Consider the following 18,837-nt stretch of genomic DNA (forward strand, 5'->3'; position numbering starts at 1 on the left):
AATCAGTTGTTTTAAAAAAGTTGAACCACGCCAAGCATTATTAGGCTTTAGGTTTAAAGGAACACCTTGAAGGGCATGAGAGAGGGTGATCGAGACAGAGGGAATTTGGGGCCTAGGCAAAGACACTGCAGAAATCGGATGCTCAAGATACCAGAATATAATGAGTGTAGATATTTTGGATGGTTGTGGGGCTGGAAGAGATTACAGTGTGAGAAAGGTGCAAAGACTTGAATGGATTTGAAAACCAGAATGAGGTTTTGAAACCAATGTGTAGATTGTGGGAGGCCAGCAGGGGTGCATTGGAATAGTCTAATCTAGTGTTTACAATGAGCATGAACTGGCGCCAACAGTAGATGAGACAGGTGAGAAGTCTGACAGTGTTACAATGTGGAAATGGATCATCTTATTTCATAGAGAGGTTTTTCACTTGTGGGATAGGTTCAAAGTTAGGGGCCATAACTATACAATAGTAATCAATCCAATAGGGAATTCAGGAGGAATCCCTAGCTGTAGGGAGTGGATGAAATGTGAAATTCATCCTCATGTGCAATGCTTGAGGTGGTTGAGTAAAATTAAAAGGTAACGCAATATTGCATGAGGGAGAGAGAAAAGAGTTGACATATATCGATAGCTTTGGATGGAGGAAGATGGAAGGCGACTCTGGGAAAGCATAAGGAGTGACAAAGCAGCTAAGCTAAATGGCCTATTTGAGATGTGAACACCGTACTTGGGAGAGCTGTAAAATCGGCTGCAAACTCTCCATCACATGCTTTATACTTGCACTCAAAGCCAAGATCTGTGACGGTCTAAGGAATGAATGGGACCAGGCTGACTACTCACGCTAGAAGCCTCTATTCATTGCACTATTGTCACTAAAGGTCAAGTTAATGAGAGTCACTTTTGACTTCTGGTGAAGAACTGAATGATATTAGTTGAAAATGTGTTGCTGGAAAAGCGCAGCAGGTCAGGCAGCATCCAAGGAATAGGAAATTTGACGTTTCAGGCATAAGCCCTTCATGAATTTCCAGCAACACATTTTCAGCTCTGATCTCCAGCATCTGCAGACCTCACTTTCTTCTCTAACTGAATGATATTAGCCCTGTCACCAATTGATATACCCAATTGAAGAATATGATGGAACAAGAGAGGGGTTCAACATGCAGGTGTAGCTTATTTACCCAGATCTGCACTACTGCCCACAGTTTTGATTTTTTTTTAACCTTTTATGGTGGCTCAGTCATTCAAAAGCAGGAGAATTATATTCAATAATCTCTACAACTACTTGAAAATATGATGCATGGTCCATTGTGTGCTGCCCAGCTCTGTGAGACTGTTGCCATCTGCACCTAATATCCTTTATTTACCTCTATTACAGGATACACTGAACAACAACTCATTTGGTAAAAAGTACAGCTGGCAAGAAAAGGTCTCCCGATCATCATCCCCACTCAAAACAGGTATGTGTTCCTGCAGTGTGCAAGGCCCTGATATGTTTGTTTTGACACCAGAAACTTTAAGAGCAGCATTTATTAACTCTGTTTTTAAACCATCCGATTTGCTGAGTGAGCGCTAAGGGTGTGAATTGCACAGGGATGTTTTTAAAAAGAGAAACCACATGAATGTTGGGTTGTGATTTGAAACAGAGACTTGCATTGTATTGCCCCCTTTAACATGGTAAAATATTGAAGGTGCTTCACTGGAGAGTTATCAGACAAGAATTTGGCTCTGAGCCAGATCAGGTGATCTCATGAGACAAGGCTTGGTGAAAAAAGTTATTTTTAAAGGAGGTCTCAAAGGGCAAAGGTATGTAAAGCAACAATGATTTATGAAGGGTATGCTTGAGTTTAGGATCTGTGCAGCTGCAATTAAAGTTGCCAATGATGGGGTGAAAGTTAAAGGGATGTGTGCGACACCAGAATTGGCAAAAATCGGTATGTAAGGTTGGAGAAGGTCGCAAGGATAAGGAAGGGGTGAGCGGATAGATGGGAACTCCATCTGCAAGTTTCCCTCCAAACCACTCACCATCCTGACAATATATGGTCATTGCTTCACTGTTGCTGGGTCAAAGTCTTGGAAGTCCTCCCTAATGGCATTGTCTGTCTACCTTCAAAATGTGGACTTTAGATATTCAAGAAGGTAGCTCACTACCATCTTAAGGGCAACTAGGGGTTGATGATAACTGCTGGCCAGCCAGTGATGCCCATGTCCCGTGAATGAATAAACAAAGGACATTGAAGGATTGAATGTGAGGATAAGAATTTTAAATTTGAGGTGATGTCAGTCACTGAGCTCTGAGGTGATAGCTGAATGGGACTTGGTAGCCCTGGCTGAGTGGGGATGGACTCTGGAGCTGGATTCTGCAGGACTGAGTACAGAAGCAGAGTAAGGAGGTCTATCTTTGTATTTCTGCCTGTTAGAGAGCTTCAGAAATTATCCTGCATTGCTCTTCTCTCCCACAGGAGAGTTTGTGACTTTAGATTGTCCCACTGCATTGACATGGAAATATGAGACCAAGGAAACCAGATGTTTTCTCTTCTGTAGTCATAATTACTGCCTCCTTTAAGGCCCTACTTATCATCTCTTTACCCAGCATTTGTTTGCTGGGGTGAGAGAGAGTTCCTCCCTTGGCTTATTAGTTTATTCTGATTTATGCTGTTGTGAAGTATATTATACGTCTCTCTTCAGGCACTCTATCAATGTAGTTGGTTCATCCAATGGAATAAAAATTGGGCTGATTCTCTCATGGGTGGATGGTCTGTTATGCAGTGTACCAAGCAGCTAGGAAAGTGATATTTGCACAAAGCAAAAATGTTCTCTGGACTGCAGATGTCCTCTGAAATGTTTGCCTTTCCTTGAGATTTCCCACAGCACTTCCCCTATATGGCCTGATTTAACAACTGACAAAGCTTTTCTTTTGACTGCATTGAGAATCCAAGATTCCTAACTGATCGTACAGGTTTGGAACAAATCAATCACTCAATCCTTTTGAGCCTGCTCCATCATTCACTTAGGTCGTGGCAGATCTGATTTCTCTAAATTTCTGTTGAACCCGATAACTCTTTCACCCTCTTATAATCCTAACCCTACCTACTGCTGTTTTAAAAATAATCAAAGACACTGCTTTCATTACCATTTGAAAAATAGCATTCCAAAAACTGATGACACTCTGAAAAATAATACCTCCTTTGTCTGTCTTAAATGGGTTACCCTTTTATTTTAAAACAATGACTCCTAGTTCGATTCTCCCAAACGAGGAAACCTCCTTGCTACATGCATCTTGTCAAGATCTACGGGGAGATTGTAACAATCATCTCAGATCGCTAAACACTAGCGATCCAGCCTTTCCATCCATTCCATGGATTAACCTAATGAGCCATCCCTGAACTGCTTCCAGTATATTTACACCCTTCCTTAAATAAGACAACCAATATGGACACTAACTCAGATGCGGCCTCACCAATGCCCTGCAAGACAGCAGAAGTATAACACCCTTACTTTTGCATTCCATTCCCCACACAAAAATTATAGGATTTCAGTCATGCAAGAGTTTTTAACAACACAGAAAGAGGCTCTTCAGCCCATCCCATCCCTACAGCCCCAAAGAATCCAATGATGAGAGGGTAAGTTTTTCTTTCTGATGGAGTGGGGATCATATTGGGAGAGGGGCCAGGTCAATCAGAGGCAACGGAAGAGATGTGGCTTTAAGATGCCACACTCTCTCTGCCACTCATGCTTCCAATTTCTGTCAGATGGGACCAAGCAATTGGGGATGTGATGAGTTGAGGTCCTTAAGTGGCCATTTCTTGACCACTAGGTCCTTAATCATTGGCGAGTTGTGTAGGTCACCCACGGACCTTCTTGCCCAGCACACCCCTGGTGAAGTAACAAGATGGGGGAAGAGTTTTTCTTCAATGCCAATTTGTCCTGTTACTTCACCTTCCCTCCAAAACCTAACCAATTCCCTGCTCCACAGTTACCATTCAATCTATTTCTGCCAGCCCAGTACATTCCAGATCCCAAACACTTGTGTGAAAAAGTCTTTTCTTATGTTACTCTTTTCTCTTTTGAAAATTACTTTTTAATCTGTGTCTCCATGTATTTGACCTTCAGTTGTGGAAGCTGGTTCTCCTTGTTTGATTTATCTCACATTTCAAGATTTTAAACACACCTTTTTAAATCTATATTCCTGACCTTCTCTGCTCAGAATCGCAGAATTGTTACAGCCAGATTGAGGCCGTTTGGCTCATCACGCCTGCCAATGGTTCTATTACCTAATGCCAATCCCTACCTTTTTTTTCCCTATTCCTGCATACCACATCTATCCAAATAATCATCTAATGCCCCCTTGAATGCTTCAATGGAATCTGCCTCCATCACGGTTCAGGCAGTACACTCTACATGTCGCAATCATGTTTTGGTTTGTATATTCCTTCATTAGTATGTGGCCATCACCAGCAAGGCCAGCATTTGTGCCCATCACCCCTCTCTATTTCTTTGAATTGAGTGAACTTTCTAGGCAATTTCAGAATTATATGTGGAATTTATATGTGGACCAGATTGAGTGAGGCCGGCAAATTTCTTTCCCTGAAGAGCATTAATGAATCAGCTGGATTTTATGACCATTACTGATTAGAGACCATTTCACCGTTACTAGGACCAACTATTAATGCCAGATTTATTAACTGATTACAAATTTCACTAGCTGACATTTTGGAATCCAGACTCTCTTTAACTGGAGTCTCTGCATCAATTGTCCAGTGGCCATTCCAACTTCACTTTTGAGATGTGTGTCCAACTTATGATTTTTTTTAAACTAGGGAGAACCATCAAACTCCTGCAGTGTGGAAACAGGCCATTTGGCCCATTTGAGTCCACACTGAAGCTCCGAATGTACCATCCAGACCCATTTCCCTAACTTGTAACCCTGCATTTCTAATGGCTTAATCTATCAAGCCTGCGCATTCCTGGACACTTTAGCATGGCCAATCCACCTAACTTGCACACCTTTGGACACTCAACTCTGCAAATGTCTGAAGTCTACAGGGACATGAGAGAGAGCTTTAAACACAATTCTTTGCAATGAGCTGAATATTTTTAAAATAGAAAGATTGGAATTCTATGTTTCACCCTTTTTAACAAAACCTCTTTGTGTCTGTCATTTTGTCCGTTTGTTTGTCTCCCATTCTCAATATCCTTGTACCTCAATTCTGTCCCCTGTCCTTCTCTTCCAACTTTTCCTCCTCCTCTCTTCCCTTTCTTTATCCTCCTTTCCTTTTCTTCCTCCCCTCAGCTTTCCTTCTCTTTTTGCCCCCATCTTTGCTCTTCTGCACTTTCATCCTCTTACTGCACTCCCCTTCCTGTTATGTCTTTTTCCCACTTTACAACTTGTGTTTTTCCTCCCTTCTTGCTCTTCTTTATTCCTTCCATCAATCCAGTCCCTAGGGCTACATGCAGGTGATACAGTACTCTGTTACTCTTGACTGACAAGAGGAGGGAGTGTTTGCTGAGCAGTGCAGTGGATGACTTTCTCTTTAAAGGCAATCCAGTGGCCTAGGGAATAGAGCAACTGTTTATTTAAGATTTGGTTTCTTTTGTTTGGGACATTGAGTAAACTTTCCTATGTTATAGGAGATGTGACTCCCACTCACGGATGCCTCGGAGATGAGGTGAAACCAGCAAGTGGCACCACTGACAAAGGGACATCAACTTCCCAGGTCAGCACCTGCAGGCGGGCGCCAACAGGACAGAGCGAGACTGCAGCTTCCAAAGCCATGGGATGCTCTGTGACAGCAACGGCCTCTAACCAGCGGGCGAAGGATAATGAAAGCCAACATGACGAGCACATCCGGTACCAAACACAGGTGCCAATTGAGGCGACCGAGGAGATCTACCTAACTCCGGTGCAAAGGAACTCTGACTCGTCTGAAAACGAGAAACCTTTCCTCTCTCAGTCCAATGAGAACCGCATGTCCATCAGTTCAGATGTGGACTTTGCCCACTGCCTGACCCTGCCGGGGAACCCAAAACCATCCATCAGCGAAGAGGACGAAGTGCTCTCCTGCCTTTCCACATCTCATAGCTGCTCGCTGCCACGAACCTCAGTCAATGCAGAGCAGCTCTGTCCACGGACCTCAGTCAGCTCCGACAGTGCGCTGTCCTATGACTCTGTTAAATACACTCTGGTTGTGGATGACAACATGCAGTTGGAGCTGGTGAGCCTAAAGCACTGTTACTCAGGGTACAGTGATGACAGCGATTCAGCAACCGTCTATGACAACTGCGTTACGTCGCCGTACGAGTCTGCAATTGGGGAGGAATATGAGGAGGGTGTACCGAAGAGGGACTCTATCTGTCTGTCAGAAGACTCCACGCCAGAAGCAGATATTCCTTTCTCCAAGAAATTCCTCAATGTTTTTATGAGTGGAAGATCAAGGACGTCCAGTAAGTAGCTTCCAATTATTTCCTTTCTGTGATTCAGTGACTTGACAGTGTGGCTGCGAGGATATATATGTAATATTCCAGAAGTAAGTTCCTCGTGATGTGGGGTCCCAGGCTTAACTTGCCAAATAAATCCCCTCCGGTATTACCACATGTAATGAGAATGTTAGAAACCAGCAGGAATAGACCATTTGGCCCTTCAAGCCCAATTTTCACTTCAATAAATCACAACAGGTATTTAGCTGTAGGCAGCATAGTGGTTAGCACTGCTGCCTGTCAATACACCTGGGTCCCAGGTTCGATTCCAGACTGTCTGTGTGGAGTTTACATCTCCCCGTATCTGCGTGGGTTTCCTCTGGTGCTCCAATTTCCTTCCACAAGCCAAAGATGTCCAGCTTAGGTGGATTGGCCATGCTAAATTGCCCAAGGTGTGCAGGGATGTGCAGGCTAGGTGGAGTGGCCATGTGAAATGCAGGATTACAGTGATGGGGGGGCGGGGGGTATTGGTCTGGGTGAAAATGCTTTTTGGAGGGTTGATGTGGATTCAATTGGCTGAATGGCTTGCTTCCACACTGTAGGGACTCTGATTCTACCCTCAAATCCCCATATTTCTTAATTCCCTGAGTACTCAAACATCCATCAATCTCTTTTGAATATATTCAATTACTGAATATCCATAACACACTCTGGGTTGGAGAATTGGAACTATTCCTGAATTTCTGGTTAAGACATTTCTCCTCACCATAGTCCTAAATGACAGATCCTTATTGTGATGGAAATTCTTCTATGTCTTGACTGTGATGTCACTTCCACGACATCCCAGGCAATAGAGACATCCTTCCAGCATCTGACTTGTTGAGCCCCTTCTGCATTTTGTACGTCAGTATCGTTGTTTGTGTGAACTGCCTTGGGATGGTTCACTGTGCTAAATGCACCACACAAATGCAAGTTGTTGTTACCCTTCCAAGTTAACTGGTCTATTTTCTCCCATATCCAACATTTGAATTGTAACTAAGGGAATAAGTTAAAAGAGAATTGAGAAAAGTGCACATCTTGTTTTTTTAAACCTGCCTGATTTGCTGCCCACTCCTGTCCCCAGGGTAATCCAACACAGTTTGCAACCTTTATCCCACGCAGAGACTGCTTCCCTGAATTTAAACTTTGCCCAGGGTTGTGGAATTCCAACTCTGAGTTTTCAACATGCCCCCATGCGCACTGTAGCAGAAGCAGCTTTTGGCTGAAGAATCAAATGTGGTTTGAACAGCTTGCAAATGTGGTCTCTTTACCAAAATTCTGGTGATTTAAAGTCTTCAATTTTTTTTATGAAAATGATGGCCTTAACGATAAGTCAATTTTGTTCAGCTGGATTTATTTCATGAACAAATAGCTTAAGCAAATAATCTAGGTTGATGTACTCCAGTGCAGTACTGTAGGAATACTGCACTGTCAAAGGGTCCTCTTTTTCAGTTCAGATGCCCTGAGGAAACAGAGACCCCATCTACCTTTTCAGTTGGATGCTTCAGATCCCATAATACTATTAGAAAATGAGCAGGAAAGTTATCCAGTGTTGTGGCCAATATATCCCACAAACAACAACTCCCACCAAATGGGATCAATGTGGATTTCACCAGTTTCCCCATTTCTCTCTCCCACCCACCCACCTTATTCCAATCCCAAACTTCCAACTTAGCACCACCCTCTTGAATGGCCCTACCTGTCTATCTTCCTTCCCACCTATCTGGTTCACCCTCTTCTCTGACCTATCTCATTCCCAGCTACCTCACCTTTCCCACTTATCTCTCAGCTCCCTTGGCCCATAAGCCTCATTCCTGATGAAAAATTTAAGCCTGAAACGTCGATTGTCCCACTCCTTGGATGCTGCCTGGCCTGTGCTTTCCCAGCACCACCACCTTCGACTCTGATCTCCAGCATCTGCAATCCTCACCTTTCTCATCCCTGATAGTCTTTGTTGCTCATTTCACCATGATTGGGCAAAGCTGATTAAATGTGCTTCAGAGCTATTAGGTACAAACGGACTGTGGGATTATCGGGTGACTAGTTGAAACATACCATTTGGTTTGTAGTAAAATGCTTATTGTTGTACTTTTACGGTAAGAACTTCTATTTAATGTATATTCACGAGTAAGGATTCAAAACAGACTGCTCAAAGAGAAGGTGAAGTCAACAGCTGTCTTCAGGCTTGGATTTCTTCATGACACTGAACTATATATTGAGTCTAAATGTCACAATTCAGAGAACTCTAGCTTTAATCTTACTGCTACATTACTGAAAGTCTATTTCATAAACTCTACCACTAATACTGTTCTTTTACTTCACATGCATCTCTGCAAATGTTTGTAACATTCATGTGGCTAGATTTTATGCTTCTGCCTAGTTCCCTGAGTGTTTTCCTCCTTAACAACACCCGCACTGTACTATTTATGCCCAGTGAGGTACAACTCTGACATTTTGAGTTTACTCCAGAGTCCTAAAGCCATTAATAAATATTTTTCAAACGTTCAGCGATCCCAAAATGCTTTATAATTAAAAGGTAATTGAAGTGTTGTTGCTGTTATACTATCGGAAGCATAGCAGCCAATTTGCACACAGCAAGCTCCCGTAAACAAATTAAATGCCTGATAAATTTGTTCCATTTGGATCATTAAGTAAAACATGGTACCCAGGAAAATAAGTCTACTTTTGTTCTTTGAATAATGCCACGTGCTTGTTCAGGCCCACCTGAATAAGGTGCCCTCATTCCCTCAGTACTGAACATTGATGCTTACCTGGATTTTTTTTCCAAGCCTCAAGGGTGAAACTCTGAGTTGTTTCATAGATTCCCTCAGGATGTACATTGCAATGTGCTCACCATTAGTTGAAATCATTCTTAGAATACAGGGATCACCTAGCAAGGTTGCAATTTACTACTCCAAGCTGGAAAAGGAAAGAAAGGTTTGCATTTATCTAGTGACTTTCATGATTCCCAAATATCACAAAATGCTTTAAGTGAAGCTACTATTGTGCTTTGGAATTGTAAATGTCAGTCAAAACTTAACACACTCCAAACAGCAATATGACAGTGATCGGATAGTCTGTCTATGAATGGGAGGCATGGTTTCTTCTGTCCTAGCTTGCCATCTATAATCTCCTTGTTTATTTCATATTTTGCACGCTCTGTCTGGGCTCCATCTCCATCTATTTACTCACCTCTCCCTTCAGGCCACCACCACCCCTGTAATGTTGTCTTCAGCCATCAGTTCTAATGAACAGTTACTGGACATGAAACATTAACTCTTTCTTCCCTCAGATGCTGCTAGTCCTGCTGAGTTTCTCCAGTAACTTCTGGTTTTGTTCCATATGATTCCTCTCTCCATTAATATTGTGTGAATTTCTTTGCTTCCCTTTTTCTGGGACAGTACCAGTGCAAGTTGATGCTTATCTCTGGTGATGGGCTGGTCACAATAGACATGTGCAATGGAGTGGGGTTGGGGCGATGGGGGTGATGGAAGAGAGGAACATTGAGCAATCTACAAAAGGGACAGTAAATAAAACTGGAGTTGTATGTCAGTAATGACGATGCACCTTTTCAGGTTCATGGGAATTTTGCATATATTGAGTCTAACTTGGGCATAACCTCTTATAAGGAGACCAGTGGCTAACAGAACATAGAACATTACTTAGTTCTATAGTGTAGGTTAGATGGGCTTCAGATGTGGTTCACAGGGTGATGCAACATTGAGGGCCAAAGGGCCTGTGCTGTGCTGTAATGTTCTATGTTCTAATGGGCAGGATGGATAGAAAGTTGGTCAAGAACAAGGGGCGCACTTTTAAAGTGAAAGGCAGGAGGGTTAACAGTGATTTGAGGAAAACCGTTTTACCCAGAGGTTAGTGGGGGTCCAGAATGATCTGTCTGGGAGGGTAGTTGAGGTGGGTAACCACACAACCTTTTCTCAGAATATTTGGATATGCACTTTAAGTGCCATAACATTCAAGGCTAAGGGTATATGGAAAATGAGACTGGTGTAGGTAGCAGTGTATTTTTGTATTGAGTACAGACTCAATAGGCCCTTACTGTAGTATATGGTTCTCATACTGAGACTGGAAAAAAAAAATGTATTTATCATGCAATCATAGCCTCCAAACTTTACAAAGTGGTTCTGAAGACAATAAACCACTTAAGAATGTGATCATACTGTAATAGAGGAGCATGGCAACTAATTGGCACAATGCAAACTCCCACAATATTTGGTTCAGTATTGTTTTGGCACAACAGGAAAGAATACACCTGTTTTTCCTCAAAATAGTTTCCTAAGTGGGCAGATGAGTCCTCTGTTAAAAGTCCAATTCTCTTAGAATCTTTGTCCATTTAAATGCGATGACTTATTCTTCTGTTGTCTTCCACCACACTATGCACTGTAAAACTATATGCTCAATACCCCTTACTTTACCTTTACCATCAGGCCAAGTGACCAACATTGGACAGATCTAAACTTCAGATAGCACTATCCTGAGGTTCTAACACAAAATTACACTGAATCTCGCAAAGGCCACCAGTCTGGACAACATCTTGGCTGTCATACTGAAGATTTGTACCTCAGAACCAACTGTTCTATCCAACAATGTAAAACAAAACTTCTCGTGTATGTGTGTATAAATCACAAAAACAGGACAAATTAGCCCAGTCAATAACCACTGCATCAGTCCATTGTCTGTCAGTAAAGTGATGGAAAATGTCATCGACAGTACTATATCAAGCAGCTCTTACTTAGTGATAACCTTCGCAGTGATGCTCAATTTGGGTTCCACAAGGTGACAAGAATACGACAGAATCTGGGAACTGTGTGGTGAGTAACTCTCCACCTGATTCCTTATTGTCTAATCAAATTTCAGGGGTCTGATGGAATACACTTGCCCAGATGGCTGCAGCTGCTCAGGTAGTTCAACACCATTGAAGACAAAACCGACCTCTTAACTGATACCCTATCTACCTCAAACATTCAATCCCTCCACCATAGAGTAGTATCAATGGATACTATATGGATGATGCATTGCAGCAACTTGTTAAGTTTCCTTTGACAATCTCTTCCAAACCCTCCAAGTTCTTCCCCAAGCAGCATACCATCCTAACTTGGAACTGCATTACAATTTCTTCACTGCTGTTCAGTTAAGTGTGGAACTCTGTCTTTTTATTTAGCAACACTGGGGGTTTACTAATACCAGATGAACACTCAAATTGCTTCATTCTTGAACTTCTGTCACCTTATTGAAGGACAATTGTAGATTGTCAATACATGTTGTCGTCCTCAGTAGTGATCACATAGCATGAAGTAATAAAAGCAAACAGAACCCGTTCTGCTCTGAACCTCATTGTCGCCATGGGTCACGTATGGACTAAGATGAATTCCTGAGTTGACATGAGAATGACTGCCCTAGACATGTAGACAGAGTTTGATTGAAACATGCACAGTGAATGCTAGAAAACTCCACCGGTCTGGCAACATCTGTGGAGAAAAAGCCGAATCAGCATTTCAAATCTGGTATGACTCTTCGTACAGAGAGATATTAGAAAATTGTTTGTTTTATCTATATGTTTGACTGAGGCAGAGACCCAGTGCAAAAGTTAACGGTGGAGAAGGAGAAAAAGCAGTGTAAATTAAACCATGAAAGGGAGAGAATTTGTCCAGTCTAAGTGCAGAGTAAAAATGGCACAAACTACACAAGGCTGTGCTTGGAACAAGAGATGGGTGGGAGAAGGACAGAACGTAAGAAAAGCGGAGAACAAACATGGTGAGGCCAGTGTCAGAAGATTAGATTAGATTAGATTAGACTTTCAGTGTGGAAACAGGCCCTTCGGCCCAACAAGTCCACACCGACCCGCCGAAGCGCAACCCACCCATACCCCTACATTTACCCCTTACCTAACACTACGGGCAATTTAGCTTGGCCAATTCACCTGACCCGCACATCTTTGGACTGTGGGAGGAAACCGGAGCACCCGGAGGAAACCCACGCAGACACGGGGAGAACGTGCAAACTCCACACAGTCAGTCACCTGAGTCGGGAATTGAACCCTGGTCTACAGGCGCTGTGAGGCAGCAGTGCTAACCACTGTGCCACCGTGCCGCCCACGGTGAATTCAACATTGAGACCTCAAGGTTGTTAAGGACCTCAGTAGAAATTGAATTGTTTCTCAACATTGCAATGTTCCAAAGCACATTCACCAAATCCAGAGCAGAATTGCTTGCATAAAGTGAGATGGTTTTTGATAAAGCCTTCCAATCCTGCAGCATCCATCACCTAGAAGAGAACGTATGGTGATGCCATTTACTGCAAGTTACCTAACAAGATAATGTCCTGATTCTGAGCTATACAATTCTGTTCTTCCGTGATATTGGGCCAAAATCCTGGAACTCTCCCTAATGACAGTATTGCTGCACCTAGACTACATGGCACATTACCATCATCTCCAGGGCATTAGGGATTAAGCAATAATTCCAATGATTTAATAATAAATTTTCTTAATTTGTTCATAGGCTGGCCAGCTTTCTTGAACCAATGCAGCCCACCTGCTGTAGATTGGCCCACTGGAAATTCCAGGATTTTGACCCAGCGGTAGAGAAGAAATGATATATATTTCTAAATCAGGATAGTGGGTTGCTTGGAGGGGAACTTAGTGATGGTGTTCCCATGTATCTGCTGCCCTTCTCCTTCTAGATAGAAGTAGTTGGAGGTTTGGAAGGTGCTATCTAAGGATCTTGGGCTGACTTTTGCAGTACGTCTTATTGATCGTACACTCTGCTGCTGTTGAATCATTGGACGAAGTGGATACTTGTGGATGTGATGCCATCAAGTCGGCTGCTTTGTCTTGGATGGTGCCAAGCTTCTTGAACGTTGTTGGAGCTGTGCTAATCTGCTCCAGTAATGACACCCTTTTCCGTAATGTTATTGACCAGTCAATGAGTCAGCAAGATATGATATTGAGAGTTTCACTCCTGGGTCTTCGATATGATCATGCAGGTATACTTTCTATGGCCCCTATGCATTGCTGAGTCTACTTTCAAAGAGACTGTCAAGCCTTCATGACTGAAAATGATGGATAAATTAATTTTCCTAAATAAAAGCAAAGTACTTTGGCGATCTCTGCAGGTCTGGCAACATCTGTCAAGACAAATTATTTTATATTGATTTACTTCCTGTTTTCCCCACACTTAATAGAACTTCAGTACTCAAAGGTTGGGGCTAGGGGTGGAATCGTGAAGCCAAGTCTACACAGTGTTCACACCAAATCCTTCCCAAAGCTCCTTTCATTCCATGTGTAATGAGTTCAGAATTTATAGGCTAGTATCGGCTCACTGTGACGCGTACCTCATAATGGGTAAAGTTTGGTGCATCAAGGGAGTGTTTTACAGAAACCCGTCTCTATAAAATTGCAAAGCATCATTAGAAACTTTTTTTTCCCCATTTTCTCTAATTAGCTATTGGCTGCTGGGACCTCCAATCAGAGGTTGGGAATTGGTCTTGTGTATTGGTGCATGATAAATCTGTAGTGCAAGAAGAAAAAGGCTGTTAGGAGGATTGTGAATCAAGTACAGAATCTGCATGAATCGCTTGTCTCAGTGCTACTTACCAAAGTATTCAGAAGGTGAAGGAAACAATATCAAAATCTCATAAGGATCTGAATTCTGTCATAGTTGTTTCTGGACCTTGCAATTGACACATTAGGTAATCCAGTATTTGCAGATTAAAAAACTGTCCATCCAATAGTTGTCTTTCTAATATTTTTTACTGAGGTGATAAGCTCTGTTAAAATCAGGAAAAAACTTCTGTGCAAAATTCTTAACATTGACCTGTCCCTCTGAAACCATCTTCACATAGCAGTGTTGTTAAAATAATGTATGGAATAATAAAATGTTCTCCCCATTTGGACTGTTGTGCCTATTCTGTCTCTTTGAAAGAATTATCCAATTAGTCCCCTTTCCTCCTGTTCTTTCTTTGTAGCCCTGTCGGGTTTCTTCCATTCTAGCGTTGATCCAATTGTTGTTGGCAATTCACTATTGAATCTGCTTCCATCATCTTATGAAGAGTTGCCAGTGCCTGGGCAACTTTAAACTTTTGAGGTTAAGATATGTGCAGAGTAACTAAACTAGCATTTCAGCAAATGGGTGTAAAGTTTGATTATTTTAAATGCAATGGCATTGAAATGAGTTCATTTAAATTTGTTTGTTTCTATTAGGTGCAGAATCCTTTGGATTATTTTCATGTACAATAAATGGAGAAGAAAGAGATCAAACACACAGAGCAGTATTCAGGTAAGAACCACTTCACATCAAATACACAAAGACACATCTAACTCACTTTGCCAGTGCTTGCCTTTAACTAAGGCTACTGACTCCAATTCTGTTCACTTGCCTTTGGATTAAGTCACCACTGGTTTCATCATTTCCTATTGTTGATCCACTGGTATCATGGCCAATGTTTGTCCCTCAGCCAATGTTACTGAAACAGATTATCTGGTCATTCACACATTTGTGTGACCTTGCCATGTTTCCCATTGAGTTATGGCCATTGGATGTCCTGACAGTGGTGAAATCCTCTAGGAGTCCCAGTGTTCTTTTTTCCCTACTTTGCAGCCAATTGGAGCATTTGAAATACAGTAGTACTTTGAAAGACCTGGAGAAACACCATTAGCATTTCTTACATTGTCGTGTCACACATCTGAGGTTGCTGCCAATGAACAGAAGAATTGTTGGAAGCCCATTCCTGTGCAGTGCCCCTGATTTTCTGATGCGCTTTGGTTCGCTGTATTAATATTTTTGTTTGCACCTAGCACTTTCTGCTCAAACACCTTTCAACTTACTTGAATAACAGCTTGAGGGCACAAGTCTCCACATCTGTTACGTGATGTTTACAGTGAGGTTTAAAAAACCGTTTTGAATTGAGCAACTCTATTTAATTTTTTTTTTAAATGGAAAAGGTATCTGTGTGGGAGAAGAAAAATATACATCCTGTTGAAGACATACCTGTCTTGAAAACAAAAGTAGGAAGTGTTAGAAATACTCTGCAGATCAGGCTGCATTATATATATAGAGAGAGAGAAACAAAGTTGTTCTTTCAGGTCCATGACCGCTGTCTGTTCTGACCAAAATGTTAGCTGTTTCTCTCTTTGCAAATACTGCTTGAACCGTTGAATGCTTTGAGCATTTTTTGTTTTTGTTTCAATCTTCTGAAATCTGCAACAATTTATTTTTGTACATCTTTTGATTGTTTTATGCTCCAGAGACTGAGAAGCACAGAGATCAGAGACAGACCAGGATAATTTTAATTTTCAGCAGGAGTTTAAAATGCCTCCATTTCTTAGGCTTCTGGTTGACTGTAGCAGAAGTGTTCTTGAGCTGAGCTTTTACTTTGCTTGTATTGGCATCATCTGAATTGTTTTTATCTCTGTCCCTGATGTTCATGCCCCTTTTACTTCTGGCTTCTTTGTTTAATGAATTCATTAATCACTTGTTGATCAAGCACATATAATACAAACAATCCTACTGACAATTAACCCATTTGATTATCTTAAAATGCCCAGGTTTTGCTGTTCCTCCTTCGGATTTGATTTAAAAATGATGCCACTTTTTGAATATTTTCCTACCCCATTTCTATCCACGTTGTTCTGCTGTCAAAGCTGCCTGGTTCTCTCATAGGGCGGCAGGGTGGCGCAGTGGTTAGCATTGCTGCCTTACAGTGCCAGGGACCCGAGTTCAATTCCACCCTCGGGCGACTGTCTGTGCGGAGTTTGCACATTCTTCCCGTGTCTGCGTTGATTTCTTGGTGCTCCAGTTTCCTCCCACAGTCCAAAGATGTGCAGGTTAGGTGAATTGGTCATGCTAAATTGCCCATAGTATTAGATGCATTAGTTAGGGAGAATGGATCTGGGTGGGTTAGTGTGGACTAGTTGGACCGAAGGTCCTGTTTCCACACTGTAGGGAATCTAATCTAATCAGCCACGCTCCCACTTTTCTGTGCTACCTCCATTCTAATTGACCTAGGAGGCAGTTCGCCCCCACAACAAACAAGGGCAACTGAGGGTGAGATGATGATTATCGCCCTGACCATCAGCATCTAGATGTTGCAAATGAGTAGATAAGATTTTCTGTTTGTATTTACTATTATAATCCATGGTGCTTCATAGAGGTTTTCTGAGAAGAGGATAAAACTGGAAAGTTTGTCGCAATCTTTCTTGAGGTTGTTGAGGAATGGGCATCAAGATTACGTGTTACTTGGGTAGCATATGAAAAGAGCTGTGAAACAAATCATGTTAAACCATCTGCCTCTGGTAGATTAACTACAGCCAGATACTGTAACTTGACACTCAGTTAATTGATCTAATCCATTCATTAGGACGTGTTTGTAATTATATAGCTGTTATGACTCTGATTCCTGTGTTAACACGATAGATTGGGTCCACATGTTTTTGCGCCACATATTCATAACACTGCAGGGAGGAAATTTATAATTGGTATAGTTTTGAAAACCTGTTAAAATAACAAAATTGTTATCATTTGTTATTACCAAGCATTGTAATACATTTGCTGTCAGCCACTTAGTGCCCTTTTTCCTGGTTCTCTGCTATTTCAGCACATGCTTTAGTGTTTTGTGAGAACAGAGCTGATTGCAATTTGCATTATTGTATTGTATTTGTCAATTGTCCAAAATCGCAACATAATTAGATGTGAGATCATTGAGGCATAAAGAACAAGAAGAACGAAGAAATAGGTTGTGGAAATTTGCTCTTTATTTGGGGATGAGGGTAGAACAAACAAAAAATGAATAGAATATTAACACATCTGTTTGGAATATTTGAAAAGGTGCAGGAGAGTTCATGCAAAAGCACATTATTCAATAATTTAACCCCTTGTGTGAATAAAAATATAAGGATAAAACAAACTGAAGAAAGAGGCTCACATGAAAGAAATACTTTGATTCATTTTGGACCTTTCATGTCCTCAGGAATCCCAAAGTGCTTTATTATGGGATGTGGAAATTGTAAACTAGGCCAGCATTTCATTGTGCATCCCTGACTGACATTGGAAAAGTGGTGGTGAGTTGCCACCTTCAACCAATGCAGTCCCTGTGCTTTAGGTATACACAATGCTGTTTGGAAAGGAATTCCTGTATATTGATTCCATGACAGGAAAGAAATGATTAAATAATTTTTAAAGGATGGTATCTGACTTGGGTGGGGGGGGGGGAATACCTGCAGATGGCAGTGGTGCTCCCATGGCATCTGCTGCCCTTGTCGTCCTAGATGGTAGAAATCACAGTTTGAAAACATGCTTTTGAAGGACCCTATCTTGTGGACCAGTCATGTAAATACTGTAGTTACAGGATAAGTCAGAGGCTAAGAATTCTGCAGCAAGTAACTCTCCCAAATGCCAGTCAACGGTCTATAAAGACACAGGTCAGGAGTGTAATGTCTCATACTTTTTGAATTGCTGGATCTGCTTAATCTGTTTCACTTATCATGGTGTTGCCACACTACACAATGGAGAGTTTTCTCAAAGTGAAGGTGGGAATTTAAGTTGACGAGGACTGTGCCACTGTCACTCCTAACTTTTAACTGTCTTGGGTCGATGCCTCTGTGACAAGTAGAAAGATGGGGATAAGCACAAGTAGAGTTTTTTTCCTTGCTTCCTTTCTCACCACCTGCAGACCCAGTCCAGCAGCTACATCCTCTGACTTGGCCAACTCAGTCAGCGGTGGCTGTACCAAGCCATTTTTAGTGATTGGCATTGAAGTCCCACACCCAGAGCAAATTATTTACCCCATTCCTTTCTTGAAATTGGCCCTCAGCTTGAGGAAGTATTGATTCATTAGCCAAGTTAGGGGGTGGAGAGGGAGGAAACTATAAATAATAATCAACTGATATGTCTTTGACATTAAGTTTTGTAGGGTCTGGTGTCAGTGTTAAGGCCTCCCAGAGCAACCTTTTTCTACCTATATGTCAAAGTGCTGCCATGTCTGGCCAGTTGATGGGACAAGATGTACCCAGCAAATAGTGATGGTGGTCTCTGGGACACTGTATGGTATGATTCAATGAGCGTGATTATGGAGGCTATTACTTGACTAGCTTGTGAGACAGCTTTCTCAATTTTGGCACAGTCTCCTGGATATTAGAAAAGAAGACTTTACAGGGTCAAAATGTGATGTGCGATCTTTTCTGTTGACCATGCTGATGCTCTGTCCAATTTCACTCCTTAAGGATAGTGATTTGGTACAACTCGACCATTCCAGAGTCAACCACATTGCTGCGGGGTTTGAGTTAGAGAAAATGGTTCTGATAGACCAGAGAAAGATAGCATATTCTCTCTAAGGGGTATTCATGAACAAGAATGACTTTTGCAGCAATTG

General features: G+C 41.8%; 1 protein-coding gene across 1 annotated transcript in view; it reads left to right on the forward strand.

The window, feature by feature from the left end:
- The window catches only part of mapk8ip1b (mitogen-activated protein kinase 8 interacting protein 1b), a 150,780-nt gene that overhangs the window by 114,780 nt on the left and 17,163 nt on the right, over positions 1-18,837 (forward strand). The window contains exons 4-6 of the mRNA XM_060838555.1: positions 1,376-1,457; positions 5,629-6,441; positions 14,672-14,747. Coding sequence (XP_060694538.1) covers positions 1,376-1,457; positions 5,629-6,441; positions 14,672-14,747 — 971 coding nt within the window. The remainder of the gene's footprint in view (positions 1-1,375; positions 1,458-5,628; positions 6,442-14,671; positions 14,748-18,837) is intronic.

The sequence above is a fragment of the Hemiscyllium ocellatum genome, chromosome 18, assembly GCF_020745735.1.
Source record: "Hemiscyllium ocellatum isolate sHemOce1 chromosome 18, sHemOce1.pat.X.cur, whole genome shotgun sequence".
NCBI classification, from domain to species: Eukaryota; Metazoa; Chordata; class Chondrichthyes; order Orectolobiformes; family Hemiscylliidae; genus Hemiscyllium; species Hemiscyllium ocellatum.